Source organism: Natator depressus, chromosome 17 (assembly GCF_965152275.1).
Source record: "Natator depressus isolate rNatDep1 chromosome 17, rNatDep2.hap1, whole genome shotgun sequence".
NCBI classification, from domain to species: Eukaryota; Metazoa; Chordata; order Testudines; family Cheloniidae; genus Natator; species Natator depressus.
The window spans coordinates 23,553,146-23,575,716 of NC_134250.1; the positions used below are offsets into that span (position 1 = coordinate 23,553,146).

At 45.9% G+C, this 22,571-nt stretch overlaps 1 protein-coding gene across 4 annotated transcripts in view; it reads right to left on the reverse strand.

Annotated features, from left to right (window-relative positions):
- The window catches only part of MTMR4 (myotubularin related protein 4), a 137,499-nt gene that overhangs the window by 15,972 nt on the left and 98,956 nt on the right, over positions 1 to 22,571 (reverse strand). For all 4 annotated transcript variants that reach the window (XM_074974817.1, XM_074974819.1, XM_074974818.1 and 1 more), the window contains 2 exons: positions 20,970 to 21,066; positions 5,717 to 5,830 (listed from right to left, as the gene is read on the reverse strand). In XM_074974817.1, the coding sequence (XP_074830918.1) occupies positions 5,717 to 5,830; positions 20,970 to 21,066 (211 nt within the window). The remainder of the gene's footprint in view (positions 1 to 5,716; positions 5,831 to 20,969; positions 21,067 to 22,571) is intronic.

The window sequence follows — 22,571 nt, forward strand, 5'->3', positions numbered from 1 at the left end:
ACTCACCATGCTTTGGGTGTTTGCAGAGATGTGTGCCTGGCTAGGGTCAGTGAGAAAGTGATGGCAATGTTGCAAAAGGTGTGTTTAATAGAAATGTTTCAATGCTGTGCGTGAATTTAACAATCCCGCTTCTGTGCATTGTCCCCTGTGCTTCACCAGAGATGGCCTTCATGAACACCCCACGCATCCCGTCCGAGTGTCTCCACCAGATAAGAAAGCGCCCAAGATGCAGCAAAGACGACATGTTTCGGAAGGTCCTGCAGTGCTCCAATGTAGAAAAAAGGGAACAAAAGGAGTGCCCGAACAGCAGGACAGAAAAGAGAACTAGGAGTTTGTTAAGGACACTACTGAATAGATGCTTAAAGTAATGGAGGAGCAAACGCAGACGCTGAAGTCCTTAATAATGCTGCAGACTGAGCAGATCAGTGCTCGACCTCCCCTGCATCTCATTCAGAACTCTTTTCCATGGCCCCCCCAACTCCACCCGCACATTCCTTTCCACCTTCTGGGGCTTCTTGGTTTCCCCTTTACTCCACCCCCTTGGACAACTTTCACAATGATAGCTGAACCTAACACAGCTGTGAGAGTCTGCCCTTCCCTGCCAAGCATCTCTGTGTTTGCATGTGCTGTTTCTTGTGCAATAAAAGCAAAACTTTTATACTGATAAATCATCTTTTTTTCCTACAAGGAGAGATTGCAGGCACTGCCAATACATGCACAGGCATTTTAATCACTTTATTACAGGAATTTAAGGCCCCAAATGTCACCATTGCCCCTTAGGAAAACTACATGTCATGCAACATTGAAGCAACTCAGAGAGAGATATATGTTACTGGTGGTCATTGTCAACGTGGTGCCTCAAAGCCTCCCTGATTCGAAGAGACCCCCTGTGGGCTCCTCTGACAGCCCTGGTATCTAGGTGCTCAAAATCAGTGGCCAAGCAGTCTGCCTCAGCACTCTGCCCGAGAAAACCTTTCACCCTTAGCTCCACCGAGATTATGCAACATATAGCATGCAGCTATGACCATAGGAATATTATCCTCAGTGAGGTCCAACCTGCCATAAAGGCATCACCAGCGCGCCTTTAATCTGCCAAAGGCATATTCAACTTCATCTGGCACCTACCTAGGCTGTTGTTGAATGGCTCCTTATTGCTGTCCAGGTGTCCCGTGTAAGGTTTCATGAGCCACGGCTATAAAGAGGTATGCAGGGTCCCCCAGGATCACTATGGGCATTTCAACACCCCCCACTGTAATCTTCTGGTTAGGAAAGGAAGTCCCCGCTTGCAGCTTTATGTACAGGCTGGTGTTCCTGAAGATGCCTGCATCATGCACCCTCCCAGACCACCATGCAATGATGTCAGTGAAATGCCCACGATGATCCACAAGCACCTACAGCACCAGGGAGAAGTTCCCCTTCCTATTGATGTACTCCATTGCAAGGTGGTCTGGTGCCAAAATTGGAATGTGTGTGCCATCTATTGCCCCTCCACAGTTAGGGAAACCCATTTCTGCAAAGCCGTCAACTATTTCACGCACATTTCCCAGAGTCACGGTCCTTTGTAGCAGGATGTGATATATTGCCCTGCACACTTGCATTAACGCAGTTGACTTCCCCACTCCAAATTGATTTGCCACCGACCCGTAGCAGTCTGGAGTTGCCAGCTTCCACTCAGCGATTGCCATGCGCTTCTCTACCGAGAGGGCAGCTTTCATTCTGGTGTCCTTGTACTGCAGGTCTGGGGCGAGCTCTGCACACAGTTCCAGGAAGGGGCTTTCTGCATCCGAAAGTTCTGTAGCCACTGCTACATCCCACACCTGCATGACGATATGATCCCACCATTCAGTGTTTGTTTCCTGAACCCAAAGGCGACGGTCTACCCTATGCACCTGTTCTGTGAATGCTAAAAACAATCTGAAGTTGTTCCTATCCATATCACGCAGAACGTCGGGCAACTGCGAGTCTTCTTCCATTAGGAACTTCACGATTAACTGCACTGCCATCTGTAATGTCCTCATGAGAGTTAACAGAGCACAGGAGAGCAGTGTGGGATCCATCCCTTCTCACAAAGATGCCGGGGTGCACAGCAAACAAGGGCCATTGAAAAAATGACACGAAAGAAAGCCCATGGATTGCTGGGACAAAAGCAATGCATCACGGGACATTTAGCACTGTCCCAAGATGAGCCGTGATCCGCTCCATCGTCCCACAACACCTAGTGACAGAAGGACTGTGGGATACATACCCACAGTGCATTGCTCACACTGTCGATGATGGTGCCCCCACTGTGGATGTGACCTGGCAACAGAGGGAGCAAGTGTGAACACGAAACTGCGATTTTTATTATGTCGACTTTTGGGTGTCGACATCACTTTTGTTGACACACATTGGTAGTGCAGACATGGCCAAATGTTTGGCCAGTAAGATCACCACAGGGAATGCAACTTTTGTGAATGCCACCACAGACTTCTGTGCAAGAAGCTGTAGGAAAAAGGCATAGGGGCCAAATACTCTGACTTCATGCCTACCAGGGATTCCCCCCCACTGCCTCCAGGGGAATTCCAGCAGGGGACTTGGGGGTTGTTTCACTCCCTTTGGTGTGAAGGGAGCAGAACAGAGCAGAGAATCTGCCCTGAACTACTGATTGGGATCCTTTGACCTTTCTGAAATAATAGGCTTGGCCTTCAGGAGACAAAAGTCAGACACTAGTGCCCTAGAAAATGAAGCCAGCACCTACAGATATTACACCTTGGCTACTGTCCAAGGCAACAGAGGTAAAGAATGTTCACAAAGAGAACCTGATCACATGGCAACGAACAGCGAAAAACCTGTGTGCACACAAATGGGGTAAGTGGAGGGAGAAACACCTGCTCTCAGCACCAACCGAAGATATGCCCAAATCTCAGTAAGCTTCAGCTACACTGGGTACTGCTCCAGACAGTGAAGCTTGGTAGTCACCAGGGCCCTACTAGTGAGGAATGGGACAGATCTCATGTCAGTGCTGAGAACATGGGATTTGGGGGTACTCTCCAGTATATGTAGGGTCTTGGTGCCAAGTCCAATAGGCTGCTGGAGCTGCAGCTATCAGCACTGATGTGATTGAGGCCAGAGCTGGTTCAATTGGTGCCAAAGCAGACTGCCACAGAATGATTCTGAGACATCTCTCTCCCAAGGGAGATGAGCATGAATAAGATCCATAAGCCTGCATCAAATGGCTCTGTACCAAACACAGGAGGCACAGCGGAGGTTCATAGAATCACAGAATCATAGAGTATCAGGGTTGGAAGGGACCTCAGGAGGTCATCTAGTCCAACCCCCCTGCTCAAAGCAGGACCAATCCCCAATCAAATCATCCCAGCCAAGGCTTTGTCAAGCCTGACCTTAAAAACTTCCAAGGAAGGAGATTCTACCACCTCCCTAGGTAACGCATTCCAGTGTTTCACCACCCTCCTAGTGAAAAAGTTTTTCCTAATATCCAACCTAAACCTCCCCCACTGCAACTTGAGACCATTACTCCTTGTCCTGTCCTCTTCTACCACTGAGAATAGTCTAGAACCATCCTCTCTGGAACCACCTCTCAGGTAGTTGAAAGCAGCTATCAAATCCCCCCTCATTCTTCTCTTCCGCAGACTAAACAGTCGCAGTTCCCTCAGCCTCTCCTCATAAGTCATGTGTTCCAGACCCCTAATCATTTTTGTTGCCCTTCGCTGGACTCACTCCAATTTATCCACATCCTTCTTGTAGTGTGGAGCCCAAAACTGGACACAGTACTCCAGATGAGGCCTCACCAATGTCGAATAGAGGGGAACGATCACGTCCCTCGATCTGCTCGCTATGCCCCTACTTATACATCCCAAAATGCCATTGGCCTTCTTGGCAACAAGGGCACACTGCTGACTCATATCCAGCTTCTCGTCCACTGTAACCCCTAGGTCCTTTTCCGCAGAACTGCTGCCTAGCCATTCGGTCCCTAGTCTGTAGCTGTGCATTGGGTTCTTCCGTCCTAAGTGCAGGACCCTGCACTTATCCTTATTGAACCTCATCAGGTTTCTTTTGGCCCAATCCTCCAATTTGTCTAGGGCCCTCTGTATCCTATCTCTGCCCTCCAGCGTATCTACCACTCCTCCCAGTTTAGTATCATCTGCAAATTTGCTGAGAGTGCAATCCACACCATCCTCCAGATCATTTATGAAGATATTGAACAAAACCGGCCCCAGGACCGACCCCTGGGGCACTCCACTTGACACCGGCTGCCAACTAGACATGGAGCCATTGATCACTACCCGTTGGGCCCGACAATCTAGCCAACTTTCTATCCACCTTATAGTGCATTCATCCAGCCCATACTTCTTTAACTTGCTGACAAGAATACTGTGGGAGACCATGTCAAAAGCTTTGCTAAAGTCAAGAAACAATACATCCACTGCTTTCCCTTCATCCACAGAATCAGTAATCTCATCATAGAAGGCGATTAGATTAGTCAGGCATGACCTTCCCTTGGTGAATCCATGCTGACTGTTCCTGATCACTTTACTCTCGTGTAAGTGCTTCAGGATTGATTCCTTGAGGACCTGCTCCATGATTTTTCCGGGGACTGAGGTGAGGCTGACTGGCCTGTAGTTCCCAGGATCCTCCTTCTTCCCTTTTTTAAAGATTGGCACTACATTAGCCTTTTTCCAGTCATCTGGGACTTCCCCCGTTCGCTACGAGTTTTCAAAGATAAGGTTAAGCTATGATGGCCATTTGTATCAACAATGTAAACCCTGGTCAGGAGATCCTCAGTTAGACACATTAAAGAAACGTTAAGGGCTGGGAAAATGCATAACAAGCATCTCATTTTCAAACCTTGATACAAACCTGCAAAGAGTCACAACTATGGGCTGTAAATTACCAGCAACTAAGGGGAGGCACAGAATTCTACACAAAAACTGTTAGAACAATGGCAAGGTTGCACAGATGAACACTCAGTCAAAAAAGGCAAAAGTTCAGGTCATATCCCTGCCTTAGCTCTCTTCTCTGGTGCGGGTGTATGGCTAGAACAGTCTTCGGGTCACATACCATTTTTCAAATAAAACATGCACCAAGGTAGCATAGGTGTGCTCAGCTGTATGGTGCTGCTTTTCTTCAATGCAGGAAGCTCTGCAGGGTGCCGGGGCTCCGGGCTTTGGCTGCTGGGTGAGAGGACCCTCAGGCACAGGCGTAGTTTGACTTCTACTGGGGGAGGGGGGGGGAGGGTGTGTGTGTGTGTGTGAGAAGAGAGATGCAGGGCCCAGGCCAGCTTCACACTTTCAGGCAGGGAGCACCACACTGACCCTCTATATAGTATCCGTAAGTATAGCGTGTAGCTGCACACCCCAGAACGGCACTATTTCTGCATAACAGACTTATGACAGCTATATGAGCCAGTAGCACTGGTGCTTCACCTATGTAGGCTTCTATAGGGATCTCAAATTGCCTTCAAGCTCTAACAGCACCAATGAGGAGCAAGGTGGTACACACAATCTGATTTATAAGTGCTTCAGTAATACCGAGTTAAACCAGGCACGTGCAGAGTTCAGCTTGCTGCCCTCCCCAGGGAGTTGCCATGATTGCTCACTGGAACATGGGCATCACACTCATCCTCTCTAATTCCTCAGCTAGCACCATGGGTTGGGTTCATGATATTGTGTACAATGGACTATGAGCAACAGGGCAGCTATTGTCGATTCTTTTTTACCTGTACACAACTACAGGAATCCTTTTCCAAGACCTGAAGGAAGCCACATTCTCCAGCTCCTTGTCAGTGATCCAGACAGGAACTAGCAGCTTCTGAGGGTAACTGGTACAGAGTCTAGAAATAAAGTGACAAGGTGTCAATCAGAGCCCAGCCATGGGAATATGCACCTCACTATATTTATGAGGCGAGAACAGAGGAGATCTTCAGGTTTGTCTGAACTTGACTAACAAGAACACAGGCTATGGGTGGTTCTTCCCATCCAGAATTAGGGGTGCCTGGGAGAAAGAGACAAAGGTGGCCCTTAAAACTGGGCTGTGTACAGGGTCTAAACCGTGGAACATGGAACCCCCATACAAGGGATTGTAAGCTAATTTACTATCCAAAAGAGGTACATCTGAACAGGCAAAAGCATATTTTACTCTACATAACATTATAATATCTGAATGTTGCAAATTCAGGGAGAATGCAGAAGGCTAGTCAATCCAATGACTCATGTAAACATGCTAAGGATATTAACCAAGTCTTGCGATTTTGGTACATCTGAATCAGACATGACTAGAAATCAACTCACGCAGAAGGGTGTATGCGATGGCCATCATCTTGGCCAACCCACCAGGGACTGAAGCTCCAGAGCTAAAAGCATGAGCTGCTACAGTTTGAGCTAGAGCTCCCTCACTGGGGCTGTTACAGGCTCTCACTCTCTGTAGCCAAGACACACAGCAGGACCTGTAACTAACTAGTGGGTTACATATGCACAAAACATTGCATGAAAGATTCTTTCAACAAGAGGGTTTAATCCTAAGAAAGGCAATTCCAATAGCACAACTATCAGCACAGGCAGAACTCAGAACTCTTTGCTAGGCCTGCAGCTGTGACACTTACAGAGCACTCTCACTTTACAGCTCACAGACATGTCAGTCCGAAAGATGATGCTTCAGCAGATGCACAAAATATGGATTTTGCCACTGTAAACGGTAAGTCTCTGCAATCGTTGGGGACTGTCCGCACACACACAAGGCAAATGCTAAAGTCAGCATTGTAAGGGAGTGAGGCCCTGGGCTAGAGTTTGCTGAAAGCCACAAATGCAAAAACCGGACACCGAAATTCTGAACTAAAGCAGCCTCAGAAGGGAGCAGGAGCGTGCAAGCTGTCTGAGATAGTGTGCCTGACTCAGGAGGCAGAAGAGATTATTCTGTGCACTCAGAAGTAAGGGAAAGTGAGACTGTAAATAGACTCAAGGTGGTAATGGACACAGAGAGTGAAAGAAAACAATTACTGGTTTCAGAGTAGCAGCCGTGTCAGTCTGTATTCGCAAAAAGAAAAGGAGTACTTGTGGCACCTTAGAGACTAACCAATTTATTTGAACATAAGCTTTCGTGAGCTACAGCTCACTTCATCGGATGCATACTGTGGAAAGTACAGAAGATCTTTTTATACACACAAACCATGAAAAAATGGTTTTTTTCATGGTTTGTGTGTATAAAAAGATCTTCTGTACTTTCCACAGTATGCATCCGATGAAGTGAGCTGTAGCTCACGAAAGCTTATGCTCAAATAAATTGGTTAGTCTCTAAGGTGCCACAAGTCAAACAATTACTGTAACTGGTTCTTTGAGATGCAATGCAGACAGGTATTCCACTTTGGTGTGTGCATGCCCAGTGCATTGAAGCTGAAGAATTTTGCCTAGCAGTACCCATGGAGGGGCAGCACTCACGCCTTGTAACCATAGCCCCTCCCCTGGCTACATGAGGTGGTGGCGCCCTGACCCCCCTCAGTTCCTTTGCACCTACCCCCCAGACTATTCTCTGATGCAGAGTGGATGGAGGGTGGTTGTGGAATACACATTTGCATCATGTCTCAGAACCACAGTTTCAACAAATAGCTGTTGTTTCTTCTTCTGCTTCAAGTGGATGCAGTCATGTATTCCACTTAAGTGACTGACTAGTACCACCCCCCAACCAGGAGGCGGGGTTCGGAGTCCAACTAACCAAGGACTGCAGAACCACCCCACCGACATGTGCATCTGCCCTGGAAGATGCGTTATGACGTAATGGACGGACAGAGGACAACGTACCAGCCTTGCAAATGCCCACCATTGAGATGTCTCTGAGGAATGCTATTGACATTGCTTTCGCTCTTGTAGGATGAGCTCGCAATGACGGACGGGGTGTAGCCAAAGCTATTTCATATGTGGTCTTGATACAGGATATTATCAAAGAATCGTAGAGAATATCAGGGTTGGAAGGGAAGAAGTTTCTTTTGGCCCAATCTTCCTAGGTCACTCTGGACCCTATCCCTACCCTCCAGCGTATCTACCTCTCCCCCAAGCTTAGTGTCATCTGTGAGCTTGTTGAAGCCGCAATCCAACCAATCATCCAGATCATTAATGAAGATGTTGAATAAAACCCCTGAGGCACTCCGCTTGATACCAGCTGCCAACTAGACATCGAGCCGTTGATCGCTACCCATCAAGCCCGACAATCTAGCCAGCTTTCTGTCCGCCTTACAGTCCATTCATCCTATCCATACTTTTTCAACTTGCTGGCAAGAATACTGTGGGAGACCGTATCAAAAGCTTTGCTAAAGTCAAGAGATATCACATCCACCACTTTCCCCATATCCACAGAGCCAGTTATGTCATCATAGAAGGCAATCAGGTTGGTCAGGCATGACTTGCCCTTGGTGAATCCATGTTGACTGTTCCTCATCATCTTCCTCTCCAAGTGCTTCATGGAGCAGGTCCTCAGGAGTCCATTTTGATTTTTCCAGGGACTGAGATGAGGCTGACCAGTCTAGTTCCCAGATTCCCCTTCTTCCCTTTTTTAAAGATGGGCACTATATTTGCCTTTTTCCAATCATCCGAGACCTCCCCGATCGCCAGGAGTTTTCAAAGATAATGACCAATGGCTCTGCAATCACATCAGCCAACTCCCTCAGCACCCATTGCATCTGGCCTCATGGACTTGTGCATGTCCAGCTTTTTCTAAATAGTCCTTAACCTGTTCTTTCACCACTGAGGGCTGCTCACCTTCTCCCCATGCTGTGCTGCCCAGTCAAGCAATCTGGGAGCTGACCCTGTCTGTGAAGACAGAGGCAAAAAAAGCATTGAGTACATTAGCTTTTTCCACATCCTCTGTCACTAGGTTGCCTCCCTAATTCAGTAAGGGGCCCACACTTTCCTTGACTTTCTTCTTGTTGCTAACAAACCTGAAGAAACCCTTTTTGTTACTCTTAACATCTCTTGCTAGCTGCAACTCCAGGTGTGATTTGGCCTTCCTGATTTCACTCCTGAATGCCCGAGCAATATTTTTATACTCTTCCCTGGTCATTTGTCCAATCTTCCACTTCTTGTAAGCGTCTTTTTTGTGTTTAAGATCAGCAAGGATTTCACTGTGAAGCCAAGCTGGTCGCCTGCCATATTTACTATTCTTTCTACACATCGGGATGGTTTGTCCCTGTAACCTCAATAAGGATTCTTTAAAATACAGCCAACTCTCCTGGACTCCTTTCCCCCTCATGTTATTCTCCCAGGGGATCCTGCCCATCAGTTCCCTGAGGGAGTCAAAGTTTGCTTTTCTGAAGTCCAGCGTCCGTATTCTGCTGCTCTCCTTTCTTCCTTTTGTCAGGATCCTGAACTCAACCATCTCATGGTCACTGCTGTCCAGGTTCCCACCCATTTCAACTTCTATCAATTCTTTCCTGTTTGTGAGCAGCAGGTCAAGAGGACCACGGCACCTAGTTGGTTCCTCCAGCACTTGCACCAGGAAGTTGTCCCCCAACTCTCTCCAAAAACTTCCTGGACTGTCTGTGTACTGCTGTATTGCTCTCCCAGCAGATATCAGGGTGATTGAAGTCCCCCATGAGAACCAGGGACTGTGATCTGGAAACTTCTGTTAGTTATCTGAAGAAAGCCTTGTCTACCTTATCCTCCAGGTCTGGTGGTCTACAGCAGATGCCCACCACGACATCACCCTTGTTGCTCTTGCCTCTAAACTTAATCCAAAAAGACTCTCAACAGGCTTTTCTCCAGTTTCATACTGGAGCTCTGAGCAATCATACCGCTCTCTTACATACAGTGCAACTCGTCCACCTTTTTCCCCCTGCCTGTCCTTCCTGAACAGTTTATACCCATCCATGACAGTGCTGCAGTCATTTGAGTTACCCCACCAAGTCTCTGTTATTCCAAAAATATCATAGTTCCTTGACTGTGCCAGAATTTCAAATTCTTCCTGCTTGTTTCCCAGGCTTCTTGTGTTCGTGTACAGGCACCTAAGATAACTAGCCAATTGCCCTGCTTTCTCAGAGTGAATCAGGAGGCCTCCCCTGTTGCACCCTGCTCCTTGTGTTTCCTCCCGGTTTCTCACTTCCCCACTTACCTCAGGGCTTAGGTCTCCATCCCCCGGCAAACCTAGTTTAAAGCCCTCCTCACTAGGTTAGCAAGCCTTCCTGCGAAGATGCTCTTCCCTCTTTTAGTCAAGTGGATCCCATCTCTTCCTAGCAATCTTTCTTCCTGGAACAACATCCCATGGTTGAAGAATCCAAAGCCCTCTCTCTGATACCACCTGTGCAACCACGCATTTATCTCCACAATTCGATGGTCCCTACCTGGGCCTTTTCCTTCAACAGGGAGTATGGACGAATCATGACTTGTGCCTCGAACTCCTTTATCCTTCTTCCCAGAGCCACATAGTCTGCAGGGACCCACTCAAGGTCATTCTTGGCAGTATCATTGGTGCGCACATGGAGAAATAGGAAGGGGTAGCAGTCTGAGGGCTTGATCAGTCTTGGCAGACACTCTGTCACATCCTGAATTTTAGCTCCTGGCAAGCAACACACTTCTCGAGTCTCACGGTCTGGTCCGCAGATGGATGACTCTGTCCCCCTTCGGAGGGAGTCCCTGACCACCACCACCCGTCTCCTCTTGGGAGGTGTGGTCATGGAGCCCCCACCCCTGAGACAATGCATCCCATGCCTCCCATGATGGGGTCTCCTGATCCCTTCCCTCAGATAGCTCTTCCAAACCATTCTCCGCCGTAGTATCTGTGCAGAGAGCTTGAAAATGGTTTCTTACCTCTATCTGCATTGGGGGTACATGCGTTCTCGTCTTTCTTCTTCTGGAGGTCACATGCTGCCAATTTTCTTCCCTGTTCTGCACTGCCCTCTCTGATTCTTCAGCACACTGTGCCTGCAGTACCAAATGCTGACTTCTATCCAGATAGATTTTCAGAGAAAATGAAGACTAATATCCACCATATGGAGATGCTGCTCCTGCGGAGATGAATGCAGCTTCGGAAAGAACACAGTTAAGTAGTCAGCCTAGTTCAAATGAACAGACACAACAACACTTTAGATAAAAATTTGGGGTGTGGTCGTAAAGTTACTTTGTCCTTGGAGAACTGCATATAAGGAGGCTCTGCCATCAGAGCCTGCAACCCACAGACTCTTTGTGGATGTTATTTCTACCAGGGACGCAAAAGCGGAAAGGGACAAGATGCCAGGAGTTCGAATGGAGGTCCCATTAAAGCTACTAGAACTGTGTTAAGGTCCCACAGAGGAATTGGCTCTCGGACCAGAGATGGAGATGAAGAAGCCCTTTTAAGAATCTTGCCACCATGTGATTGGAGAAGACGGGATATTCCTGGAATAGGGGGACGAAACGCTGATATCACCACCAGATGCACTCTCAATAGGCTACGTGAAAGGCCTGATGACTGAAGGTGCAGCAGGTATTCCAAGATGTCCTGGATAGAAGCCAGTGTTGGTTGAATTCTGCAGGCCAATGGCCACACTGAAAACCGCTTCCATTTAGTTGAACAGGCCATCCCAGTAGAGAGCTTTCTACTGCTGAGTAGGACTTATTGAACAACTGCTGCACACCACTTTTCCTCCTCATTTAGGCATGAAGCAGCCACGCTGTGAGATGTAGGGAGCTGAGCCTGGTACATAAAGCGTGACTGTGGTTCTGTGTGAGTAGGTTGGGATGGAGAGAAAGCGGTACGTGAGGCGGAACTGACAGTGCGAGAAGGTTGGAAAACCAGCACTGCCTTAGCCACACCAGGGCAATGAGAATGAGCTTGGCCCAATCCATCTTCAGCTTGATGATAATCTGTGGGATGATTGGGCAAAAGCATACAGGAGAGTGAACTGCCAGCTGAGATGTAAAGCATTGGACAGGGAGCCTGAACAGAGGAGAACATATGACATTTCTTGTTGTCCCTTGTAGCAAACAGGTTGATTGTTGGAATGCCCCAAGCTGTGGAGATTACCCAGACATTTGTTTTCAGAGACCACTCATGGTTAGGGGGCAAAATTCCTGCTGAGACAGTCTATGAGCTGATTCTGGACCCCGGGCAAGTGGTCGGCTATCGGAGTGCTCCTCTTCTTGATGCAAAACTGCCGCAACCCGATTGCCTCTTGGCAGAGCATCCTAGAGCATGTTCCCCCTTGCCAGTTCATTTAATGCATTGCAGTGGTATTGTCGGTACATATGTGAACCACTGAGCCCCGATAAGGTGCAGAGAAGTGTGAGGGGAAAGCCGTGGAGGTGTTATTTCTTGACTTTAGCAAAGCTTTTGATATGGTCTCCCACAGTATTCTTGCCAGCAAGTTAACGAAGTATAGGCTGGATGAATGGACTGTAAGGTGGGTAGAAAGCTGGCTAGATTGTCAGGCTCAACGGGTAGCGATCAATGGCTCCATGTCTAGTTGGCAGCCGGTATCAAACGGAGTGCCCCAAGGGTCAGTCCTGGAGCCAGTTTTGTTCAATATCTTCATAAATGATCCGGAGGATGGCGTGGACTGCACCCTCAGCAAGTTTGCAGATGACACTAAACTGGGAGGAGTGGCAGATACACTGGAGCGATAGGATACAGAGGGATCTAGACAAATTAGAGGATTGGGCCAAAAGAAATCTGATGAGGTTCAACAAAGACAACTGCAGAGTCCTGCACTTAGGACGGAAGAATCCCATACACTGCTACAGACTAGGGACCAAATGGCTAGGCAGCAGTTCTGCAGAAAAGGTCCTAGGGGTTACAGTGGACGACAAGCTGGATATGAGTCAACAGTGTGCCCTTGTTGCCAAGAAGGCCAATGGAATTTTGGGATGTATAAGTAGGGGCATTGCCAGCAGATGGAGGGATATGATCGTTCCCCTCTATTCGACATTGGTGAGGCCTCATCTGGAGTACAATGTCCAGTTTTGGGCCCCACACTACAAGAAGGATGTGGAAAAATTGGAAAGCATCCAGCGGAGGGCAACAAAAATGATTAGGGGACTGGAACACATGACTTATGAGAAGAGGCTGAGGGAACTGGGATTGTTTAGTCTGTAGAAGACAAGAATGAGGGGGGATTTGATAGCTGCTTTCAACTACTTGAAAGGGGGTTCCAAAGAGGATGGCTCTAGACTGTTCTCAGTGGTGGCAGATGACAGAACAAGGAGTTATGGTCTCAAGTTGCAGTGGGGGAGGTTTAGGTTGGATATTAGGAAAAACTTTTTCACTAGGAGGGTGGTGAAGCACTGGAATGCGTTACCTAGGGAGGTGGTGGAATCTCCTTCCTTTGAGGTTTTTAAGGTCAGGCTTGACAAAGCCCTGGCGGGGATGATTTAGTTGGGGATTGGTCCTGCTTTGAGGAGGGGGTTGGACTAGATGATCTCCTGAGGTCCCTTCCAACCCTGATATTCTATGATTCTATGACATATATTGTAAATGGCCTGAAGATCCAACACTTCAAAATGCAGTGAGGACTGCTACTCCAACCACTGACCTTGAACTTTCAGCGATCCCAGTCCATTAGGGATGTGTTGGTGACAACAGACCTGGTTGGTAAGGACCAGACGAAGGGAACATCCTGACAAACATTCACCAGAAGTTTCCACCACTGCAAGGATTCCAAAACCAGTGGAGGGAGATGGACCAATCTGTCCAAGGAGTAAAGAGTTGGACACTAAAGTGCGCTGAGCCACGTTTGAAGGGAGGAAAGATGCAACCTTGCAAACCGGACCACCTGTGTGCAAGCGAATGTGTGGCCGAAAAGCCTAAGGCACATCAGAATTGTCATGGAGGGCTGAGATTGCAGACTGAAACAGAGGTGGTGAATTGCCTGAAAATGGTTTGTTGGCAAAAACGCTCTTAAACTCATAGAGTCTGTTAGGGCCCCAATGAACCTGATTTTCTGATTAGGAACAAAAACGTCTAGCGTTTAGGATGAGACCCGGATGGTTGAGCAAGCACAGTATAGTGTCAACGTGGGAAAGGACTTCATCTCTGGACCTGGCCCTCAGTAATCAGTCATCTAGGTATGGGAAGATGTGGATCCCTTTCTTCTTGAGGTATGCCATCACCACAAGCATGCATTTGTTAAAAACCCAAGGAGCAGAAGAGAGGCCATACGGAAGCACTGTATACTGGAAATGAAGCTCCGCTACGACAAATCTAAGGCATTTTCTGTGGCTCAGCAAAACTGCCACGTGAAAGTATTAGGCATCCTGATGGTCCAGGGCAGCAAATCAGTTGTTCTGAGAGAACGCGGGGAGGATTGTTGATCAAGTGACCATTCGGAACCTCATGTACCCGATATAGTTGTTGAGGCTGCGAAGGTTGAGAATGGGTTTTTAGTGTTCCACCCCTCCCCCTGATTTGGGCAGCAGAAAGTAGCAGGAATTGAAACCCTGACCCTGGTGTTCTGGTGGATCCTCCTCCACCGCCCCCAGCACCATCGGCGAGCACACCTGCTTGAGGAGCAGTATCTTGCGAGAGGGGTCCTTGAAGGAGGATGGGGAGGGATGGAGAAGAACTGGATGGCACTGCTCGATCAGATGGTGCTTAGGACCCAGCTGTTGGTGGTGATTGAGCCCCAAGCCTTGTAAAAGCAAGCCAACCTGTCCCTAAACAGGGACAGGGAAAAGAGAGAGACAAATGGAACACTCCTCCAGGTCAAGGAGTCAAAATGAGTGCTTGGATATGTGGGAGAGGTTTCAGAGTAGCAGACGTATTAGTCTGTATCCGCAAAAAGAACAGGAGTACTTGTGGCACCTTAGAGACTAACATTTATTACAGCCCACTTCATCGGATGCATAGAATGGAACATATAGTAAGAAGATAGATAGATAGATAGATAGATAGATAGATAGATAGATAGATAGATAGATAGATAGATACACATACAGAGAAGGTGAAAGTTGCCATACAAACTGTAAGAGGCTAATTAATTAAGATGAGCTATTATCAGCAGGAGAAAAAAAACTTTTGTAGTGATAATCAAGATGGCCCAAACTGGACAGTCTCTACGCAAAAGAATAAATGGACACAAATCTGACATCGGGAATCGTAACATTCAAAAACCAGTTGGAGAACTTCAACCAACACTTTGGTCAATGTACATTGACCAAACAGTTTTCCTATCCCTTGAAACTTTGAGATTTCAAGATTTCTCCCTTTCGAAGGAGAAAGAGCCCAGAATAGCCAGTAGCCTAGTAGTTAGGGCACTCACCTGGAATGCGGGAGACTACAACCTAGGGGAGCGTCCTGATCACCACACTGCTTGTTATTCTGGGCACTTGCTCTCCCTCCCTCCCTCCCTCCCCATTCCCATAAAAAAAACTTTGTTTTGATTAACTGACATTTTCCCTTTTTAACATTGTTTTTATAACAAATCATATTTAATTTGCTTTACATATTAAACAGCGATAAGCTTAGTATAAACACAAAGTTATAAACTGGCCCATGGGAAGTCCCTGAAGCCGTACTGATGAGACCTGCTACTAGTCACTTTCTTCTACTTTACGGTATTGATCACATATTGTGACTGATGCTTTTCTATTCTGTCTTCCTCTTCTGCCATGTCCATTGACTGTGTTGGTTCAAGTCTTTCATTATCTCATGTTTAGGTCCAAATTTCTGATTTTCTTACATTTAGATGCGTAACCTGTTTGTTAGTTGTCCTATCATAACTTTTACACAATATTTAGCTTTGTTCCTATTTCCTCCTATCTATTTTCCTTATTTTAATATCTTAATTCTAAGTTTAATTGTGACTGTTGTTGAAGGGGTTTCTCCCTTTCTCAGTATTCAAACAGAAATTCTCAAACTCCTGGTTTGGTGGCCAATGATGACCCTCTTCCAGCAAACTCCAAAAACTTCCACCATCCTTCTTAGTCCTTATCTTTTTGTTTTCTCCCCAGAAGAACTTTGACTTAATCAGTTAGCTTTTCTAGTATCAGAATTTCCCCCACTTTTTGATACCACCCAATAGTTTTAAGAGAATCACTCCTCTTCTATCACCTTGCTATGGTAATTCCAGCAGCAACGACAAAAACAATGATCAATTCTTTATGGCTTTCATAAGACAGAGTTTTCAGGACAATTGAATACAAATACTAAGGGGGTTATATGACAGCTGACACCCTGTTATTTCCCTTATGGAGCCTCCAATGGCTTTCCAAAAGGTCTTAATTTTGGAGCACATCCACCATATATGGAGAAATCGTCCCGTTTCATATGTTCTCCCATTCCTCAATTTTTGTACCTATGCCTACTTCAACTTTCCAATTTCTCATGAAATACAGTTATTTCCTCCAAGTAAGTTAGAAATTACTTTGTAGTGGAAAGTAAGCATTTATGTTTCATGGATGTAGTGAGTATTTTTTCAAATTCTGTCAATTTTCTGCATAGGTTTTCTTTTTTGTGGGGATGGACTGAAAAATCTCAGTTGTAGTTACTGATATACTGCAATTTTGGGGTCTTTTGAGAGTTGTTTTATTTCATCAAGTGATCTAAATGTATTGTCTCTGAACAGTTGGCTGAATTCTGATATACCTGTAAGTTCCCAAATGTCAAAACTTTGCCGGCTGTTATTGGGGTTAAATTCTATATTATCTACTATGGACATTGGATGTGACGGGTATGGGTTCTGCTTTCTAAATAAATTATCCCAAATTTCTACTGTTGCTGTCATAAAAAAAAAAGAGTGGTTATATATTGATTTTGACCTACAGGTTTTCTTTATCCAGGGGATCACGTGGCGTTTGACTGCACAACAAGAAACTTGTTCTATCTCTACCCAGTGCTTATTAGGGTTTGGTGTTATCCAGTGCATCAGGTTTCTGATCTGACTAGCTTGGTGATAGTGCTTGATGTTTGGTAAAGCCAAGCCTCCATTTTGCGATGGCCTTTGTAAAGTAGGTTGCTTAATGCTGGATTTCTTATCTTCCCAAATGAACTTATTTATCATAAATTGCCATTGACCTATGAGGCTTCCTGGAACTCAAATAGGAAGTGTTTGGAAGTTAATTCAGTGCAAGACATTAATTTACCTGTTACAATTTTGACTAACATGAAATTTCATATTTTGACCAATTTCCAGATGTTTTGATTTTCTTAACGAAAGGACTATAATTAATATTACATAACTTACAATCTTTTAGAAATGTGTATTCCCAGGCATCTAACTGAAGTCATTACCCATTTATATTTAGTTTTTATTTCTTTCTGTAGATCTGAGCTCACACATACATCCAGGAGTGCTGACGTGTGGTCGTTTATTTTAAATTCTGACTCTTCACCAAATTTTAAGATTTCTTTTTGCAATTCTAGTAGTGTGTGAGCTGGATTCGTAAAAAACGCCATGACGTTGTTCACATATAAAGCTAATTTGTGGTCCTTGTTTCCTACTGTAATTCCATTTATATTAAGATTATTTCTGACCGACTGAACAAATGACCCCATTACTATGTCCAAAAGGAAGCATTTTTCTAATAGATACCCATTTGCATTTATAGTACCATATAGGTTGGAAGAGAAAACAAAAATCCAACTTTGAAATTTAGGGCCTAAAGAATTGACATTTTCCAACAAAAACATTTTGTAGTAAAATTCCCAGTCAGGTTTAGTGTTGGGGTGTCTATAAGAAGCTTAGACTTACCAGGATCCCATGGGGAAGATGGATAGACACCTGGTAAGCTCGACATGCACACAGTCTGCTTATTGTTTTAAGACCTCTTTTCTCTTAAATGCTTTGGATTTAAATAAATGATACTTGGCTTTACGGAGGCCATCTGGTCAGTGAGCACCCTGTCATCTCCCGGAGGGAACGGAACTGCAGATACTGAACCCAAGTCAGGCCTGTGAGGTGATCAAAGTTAGTGACAGGGCACTGCAGCCCCACAGCCTGGTCTTAGAGCAGGAGACGTGCGATTCCACCCTAGAGAGGTGATAGCCTCAGACCTGAGGGGTGTGCTCACAGAGACCGGGGGGCCAGAGAGTCTTTTAGAACAGTTATTGTGACAGAAGGGAGCACCAAAGCCCTGCAAAGCAGTTCTGATTTACACATGCACCAGTGAGGAGATGGGTGAAACAAACAGTAAATTCCAGAGAATGATGCCATACAAATTGTATTCCTGTACTAATCTAATTCAAAGGTCTTGGGCAAAGTCATGGATATTGTCACAAGGTGACAGCAGATGACAAAGTCACACCAGTAGTCCACAAGTTATGGCACAGTCCATACCCAGGACACAAGTTGTGAACCAGGGACTGGCTAAGATGCTGGCTGACAAAATTACTGAGAAGTAAATAAAGGTGTGAGTAGAGTGCCTCACCCTGTACCTAGAGTGGATTAATAGTCTCAAAAGTTTTTGCCAAACTCGATGCTAAGAAAGACTTCTGGCATTATCCCCTGAATTCACAAAGCTGCACTGTGGTGGTTACACATACTGTAGACAGGTTTCAGAGTAACAGCCGTGTAAGTCTGTATTCGCAAAAAGAAAAGGAGTACTTGTGGCACCTTAGAGACTAACCAATTTATTTGAGCATAAGCTTTCGTGAGCTACAGCTCACTTCATCGGATGCATACTGTATGTATCCAATGAAGTGAGCTGTAGCTCACGAAAGCTTATCCTCAATTAAATTGGTTAGTCTCTAAGGTGCCACAAGTACTCCTTTTCTTTTTGCACATACTGTAGAGTTCCTCTGGGACTTCCCAAGGCTCTGGGTTTACCAAAAGGCCATGGATTCAGTATTGGGTCATTTACCTGGAGCTGTTTGGTCCATGGATGATGAGGATATCTTTACTGACCATGAGAAACAGCTGGAGGAAAGATGGAGGGAAGTGTGTGTTTGGTTTCAAGAAAGGGGACTTAGGCTCACTAGAAATACATGTTGGTTTGAGTTTAAGGAAATACAGCTGTTAGTTGCAGCAGATGGCATGAAGCCTGGCACAAAGAAAGCAGAAGTTCTTCTTAAAGCTCCAAGACTATTATTATTGTTATTTATTATTTGTATTATGGGAGCGCTCCAGAGCCCTAGCCATGGACTGGACCCTATTCTGCTAGGCACTGTACAAATACAGAACAAAGACAATCTGTGACACCCTGACCGGGGGGCTGGAACAATTTGTACAGTGGGGGTGCTGAGAGCCGTTGAACCAAACTGTAAACCCTGTATATAATGGAAACCACTTCAAGCCAGGGGGTGTGGCAGCAAACCAAGCACCCCTAGTTCCAGCACCTATGACCCTGATACCCCAATATTCACCACTGTCATATAATTAGGATATGTCTCATACAAAGTAAGCCTTGTGAGGTGTCATTCTGAAAGTCTTGATCTGCTACACAGTAATATCTTGTTGGATTGTATGTGCTATTGTCATATGTGAAGTTTTGAAGTTTGGCTACGTATGTGTTACTGAAACATGTCCTGAGATAGAAAACACCCACAAATAGCCTTTCAGGTACAACAGTAAAAAGGCCAAACAATGTTAATGGTTTATTGAGGAAATGCACACAATCACAAGTGTTACCCGAGGAACTGTGTACAATAGAAACCTCTCAGAGATAGCAATACACAATGCAAACTGTTTGACCCACGTTACAGCAAAAGAGCTTTCCAGAAAGTAGGGAGAAGATATAAAAGGGGGGGGAAATGACATTATGGGGAACCTCACTCTCCCTACAACATAATGCCTGGAAACACCTGAGGGGCAAGAACTGAACTATGGGAAGTGACGGTCCTAGGCTAGAAAGATCTTTAGCCTGTGTATGAAAACCTGGGGAAGCCAAGGCAACTTGTGCCTTAAGAGTCTGCCAGCCTGTTTATCACTCAGGGTGAGAATCTGCTAATTTATATCCTATGTATCTAGTGTGTTAAGCTCAGTTTGCATTTTTTGTTTACTAAGGTAATCTGCTTTGATCTGTTTGCTATCACTTACAGTCACTTAAAATAATACTTAATAAACTTGTTTTTGTTTTAAACCCAGTTTGTGGAATTCATAACTGGGGGGGGAGGGAGGGGAAGAGAAAAAAGCTGTGCCTATCACTCTCCATACTGAGGGAGAGGGAGAATTTCAATTAGCTTACGCTGTAAGTTCTCTGTGCAGCGCAAGACAATACAATTTTGGGCTTACTCTCCAGAGGGGGAGTGCACTTGAATGCTGGGCAATTCCTTAGCTGAAAGTCTTCCCATGTAGAACTGATTTTAGTGTCAGTGTCTTTCTGCAGCTGCGTGTGTCCCTACCTGTGTGTGTGCTAGAGGAGGTTTGAGGGCCTGGCTTAGCAGGACAGGGTAAGGGAGCCCAGGCTGGTGGAACAGGCGGGCTCAGTGGTACCCCAGTACGTCAGGTGGCACCTCGGAAGGGGGAGGCAACCCACCACACAATCTCTGCCCCAAAAGGGGGACAATCGAAGCATAAGACATGAGACACCAGATGGATGATTTAGTTGGGGATTGGTCCTGCTTTGAGGAGGGGGTTGGACTAGATGACCTCCTGAGGTCCCTTCCAACCCTGATATTCTATGATACAGACAGACTGATGGGGGAGTACAAAGAAACTGTGAGACATAGAAAATGAGACTAAAGAATGCAGGAGAGTTGTGCATTCTTTTATGGGAATCTGGGACTTTTTTATTCCAAATGATCTGAACACTTCAGAGCCAATGACTGATCAAAAAAGGAGCAGTATGGATGGGGAATTCTCAAACAGAAAGCGCTTTGCAAGATTCCAAAATGCTTTAATGGAAGAACCATGCCTACCACCTTTTAAACTGGATACATCAGCATTTGCTGCAACTTACGCTACCCCTGTTAGCTTAGGTGCAGTGCCGCTCCAATTCCATAACCCAGGGTGAAGAGTGACATATGGCTGATACGCTGTGGGTAATTAGCCAGGGTGAGGAAAGGGGTGGGGAGATGTCTGGCTGTTACACTGCCCTGCCAGGGAGTTATATGGGGTGAGGTCTGACTGGTATGTTACTCACTTGTAATTGCTGTTGATGTCAGAAACTCTCCAGACATTCTGCAAGTCAAAGTCCATCCTCACAACTTCCATCTCAAATCGGTATTTCACGTGGTCTCCTGGAACAGCACAGGCACAGCAGTTACTGGCAGCTGGACACAGCCAAGGGAAACCTAAACCTGGCAGCTGCAACATTACAGGACTGGATGAGCAAGAGGCCAGATGGTGTCTGAACACTGTGGGATGGGTGCTTTTCCAAATGTCACACTCACTTGCTTAGGATATAAATCTCCTCACTGTATTTTCCACTGAATGCATCCGATGAAGTGAGCTGTAGCTCACGAAAGCTTATGCTCAAATAAATTGGTTAGCCTCTAAGGTGCCACTAGTACTCCTTTTCTTTTTAGGATAAGGGGTGACTTGATTACAGTCTATAAATACCTACACATGGGGAACAAATATCTGATAATGAGCTCCTCAATCTAGCACACAGAGTTATAACATGATCAAATGGCTGGAAGTTGAAAGTAGACAAATGCAGACTGGAAATAAGGCGCACATTTTTGGCGATGAGATAATAATTAACCATTGGAACAATTTACCAAGGGTCATGGTGGATTGGATGTTTTTCTAGATGTGCTCAGGGAATTATTATGGGGAAGTTCTCTGTCCTGCATTATACAGGAGGTGAGACTAGATCACAGTGGTCCCTTTCGGTTTGGAATCTATGAATACCTGGTAAACAAAAAAGCAAGGGACTGGATGTTAATGAACCAAACTTGGCAAATCGGAAGTTAGGCCTAAATGGCGAACACAGTAATGAGAGGATGGACTATTCCAACCAACAGCCACTCTGGGGGCTAGGACGTGTGGCCTCATGGAGGGATTTCTGGAGGAGGGGGAATGCCAGTCAGGACTCCACTCCACTTGAGGGACTCTGTACTTCGCCCATGGACCCCAAAGGTCTAATCATCATCATCATCATCATGCAGTTCAGACCTCAGAACATCAGCAGGGACACCCTGTCAACAGTGCCGCACCAGCAAAGACACCAGCCGGAGACATGTGAGATCCTGCTGTCTCCCCTTCCCTTGTGTGTTCCTTTCTGCCCTGCTATTTTTAATCCTGTTCTACCTCCAGGTTTCAGACTAACAGCCGTGTTAGTCTGTATTCGCAAAAAGAAACGGAGTACTTGTGGCACCTTAGAGACTAACCAATTAATTTGAGCATAAGCTTTCGTGAGCTACACCTCACTTCATCGGATGCATACTGTGGAAAGTGGAGAATATCTTTTTATATACACACAAAGCATGATATACACACAAAGCAAACCTGGAAATCCTGGGCGCCCCATCATCTCAGGCATTGGCACCCTGACAGCAGGATTGTCTGGCTATGTAGACTCCTTCCTCAGGCCCTACGCTACCAGCAGTCCCAGCTACCTTCGAGACACCACTGACTTCCTGAGGAAACTACAATCCATTGGTGATCTTCCTGATAACACCATCCTGGCCACTATGGATGTAGAAGCCCTCTACACCAACATTCCACACAAGGATGGACTACAAGCCGTCAAGACCACTATCTCCGATAATGTCACAGCTAACCTGGTGGCTGAACTTTG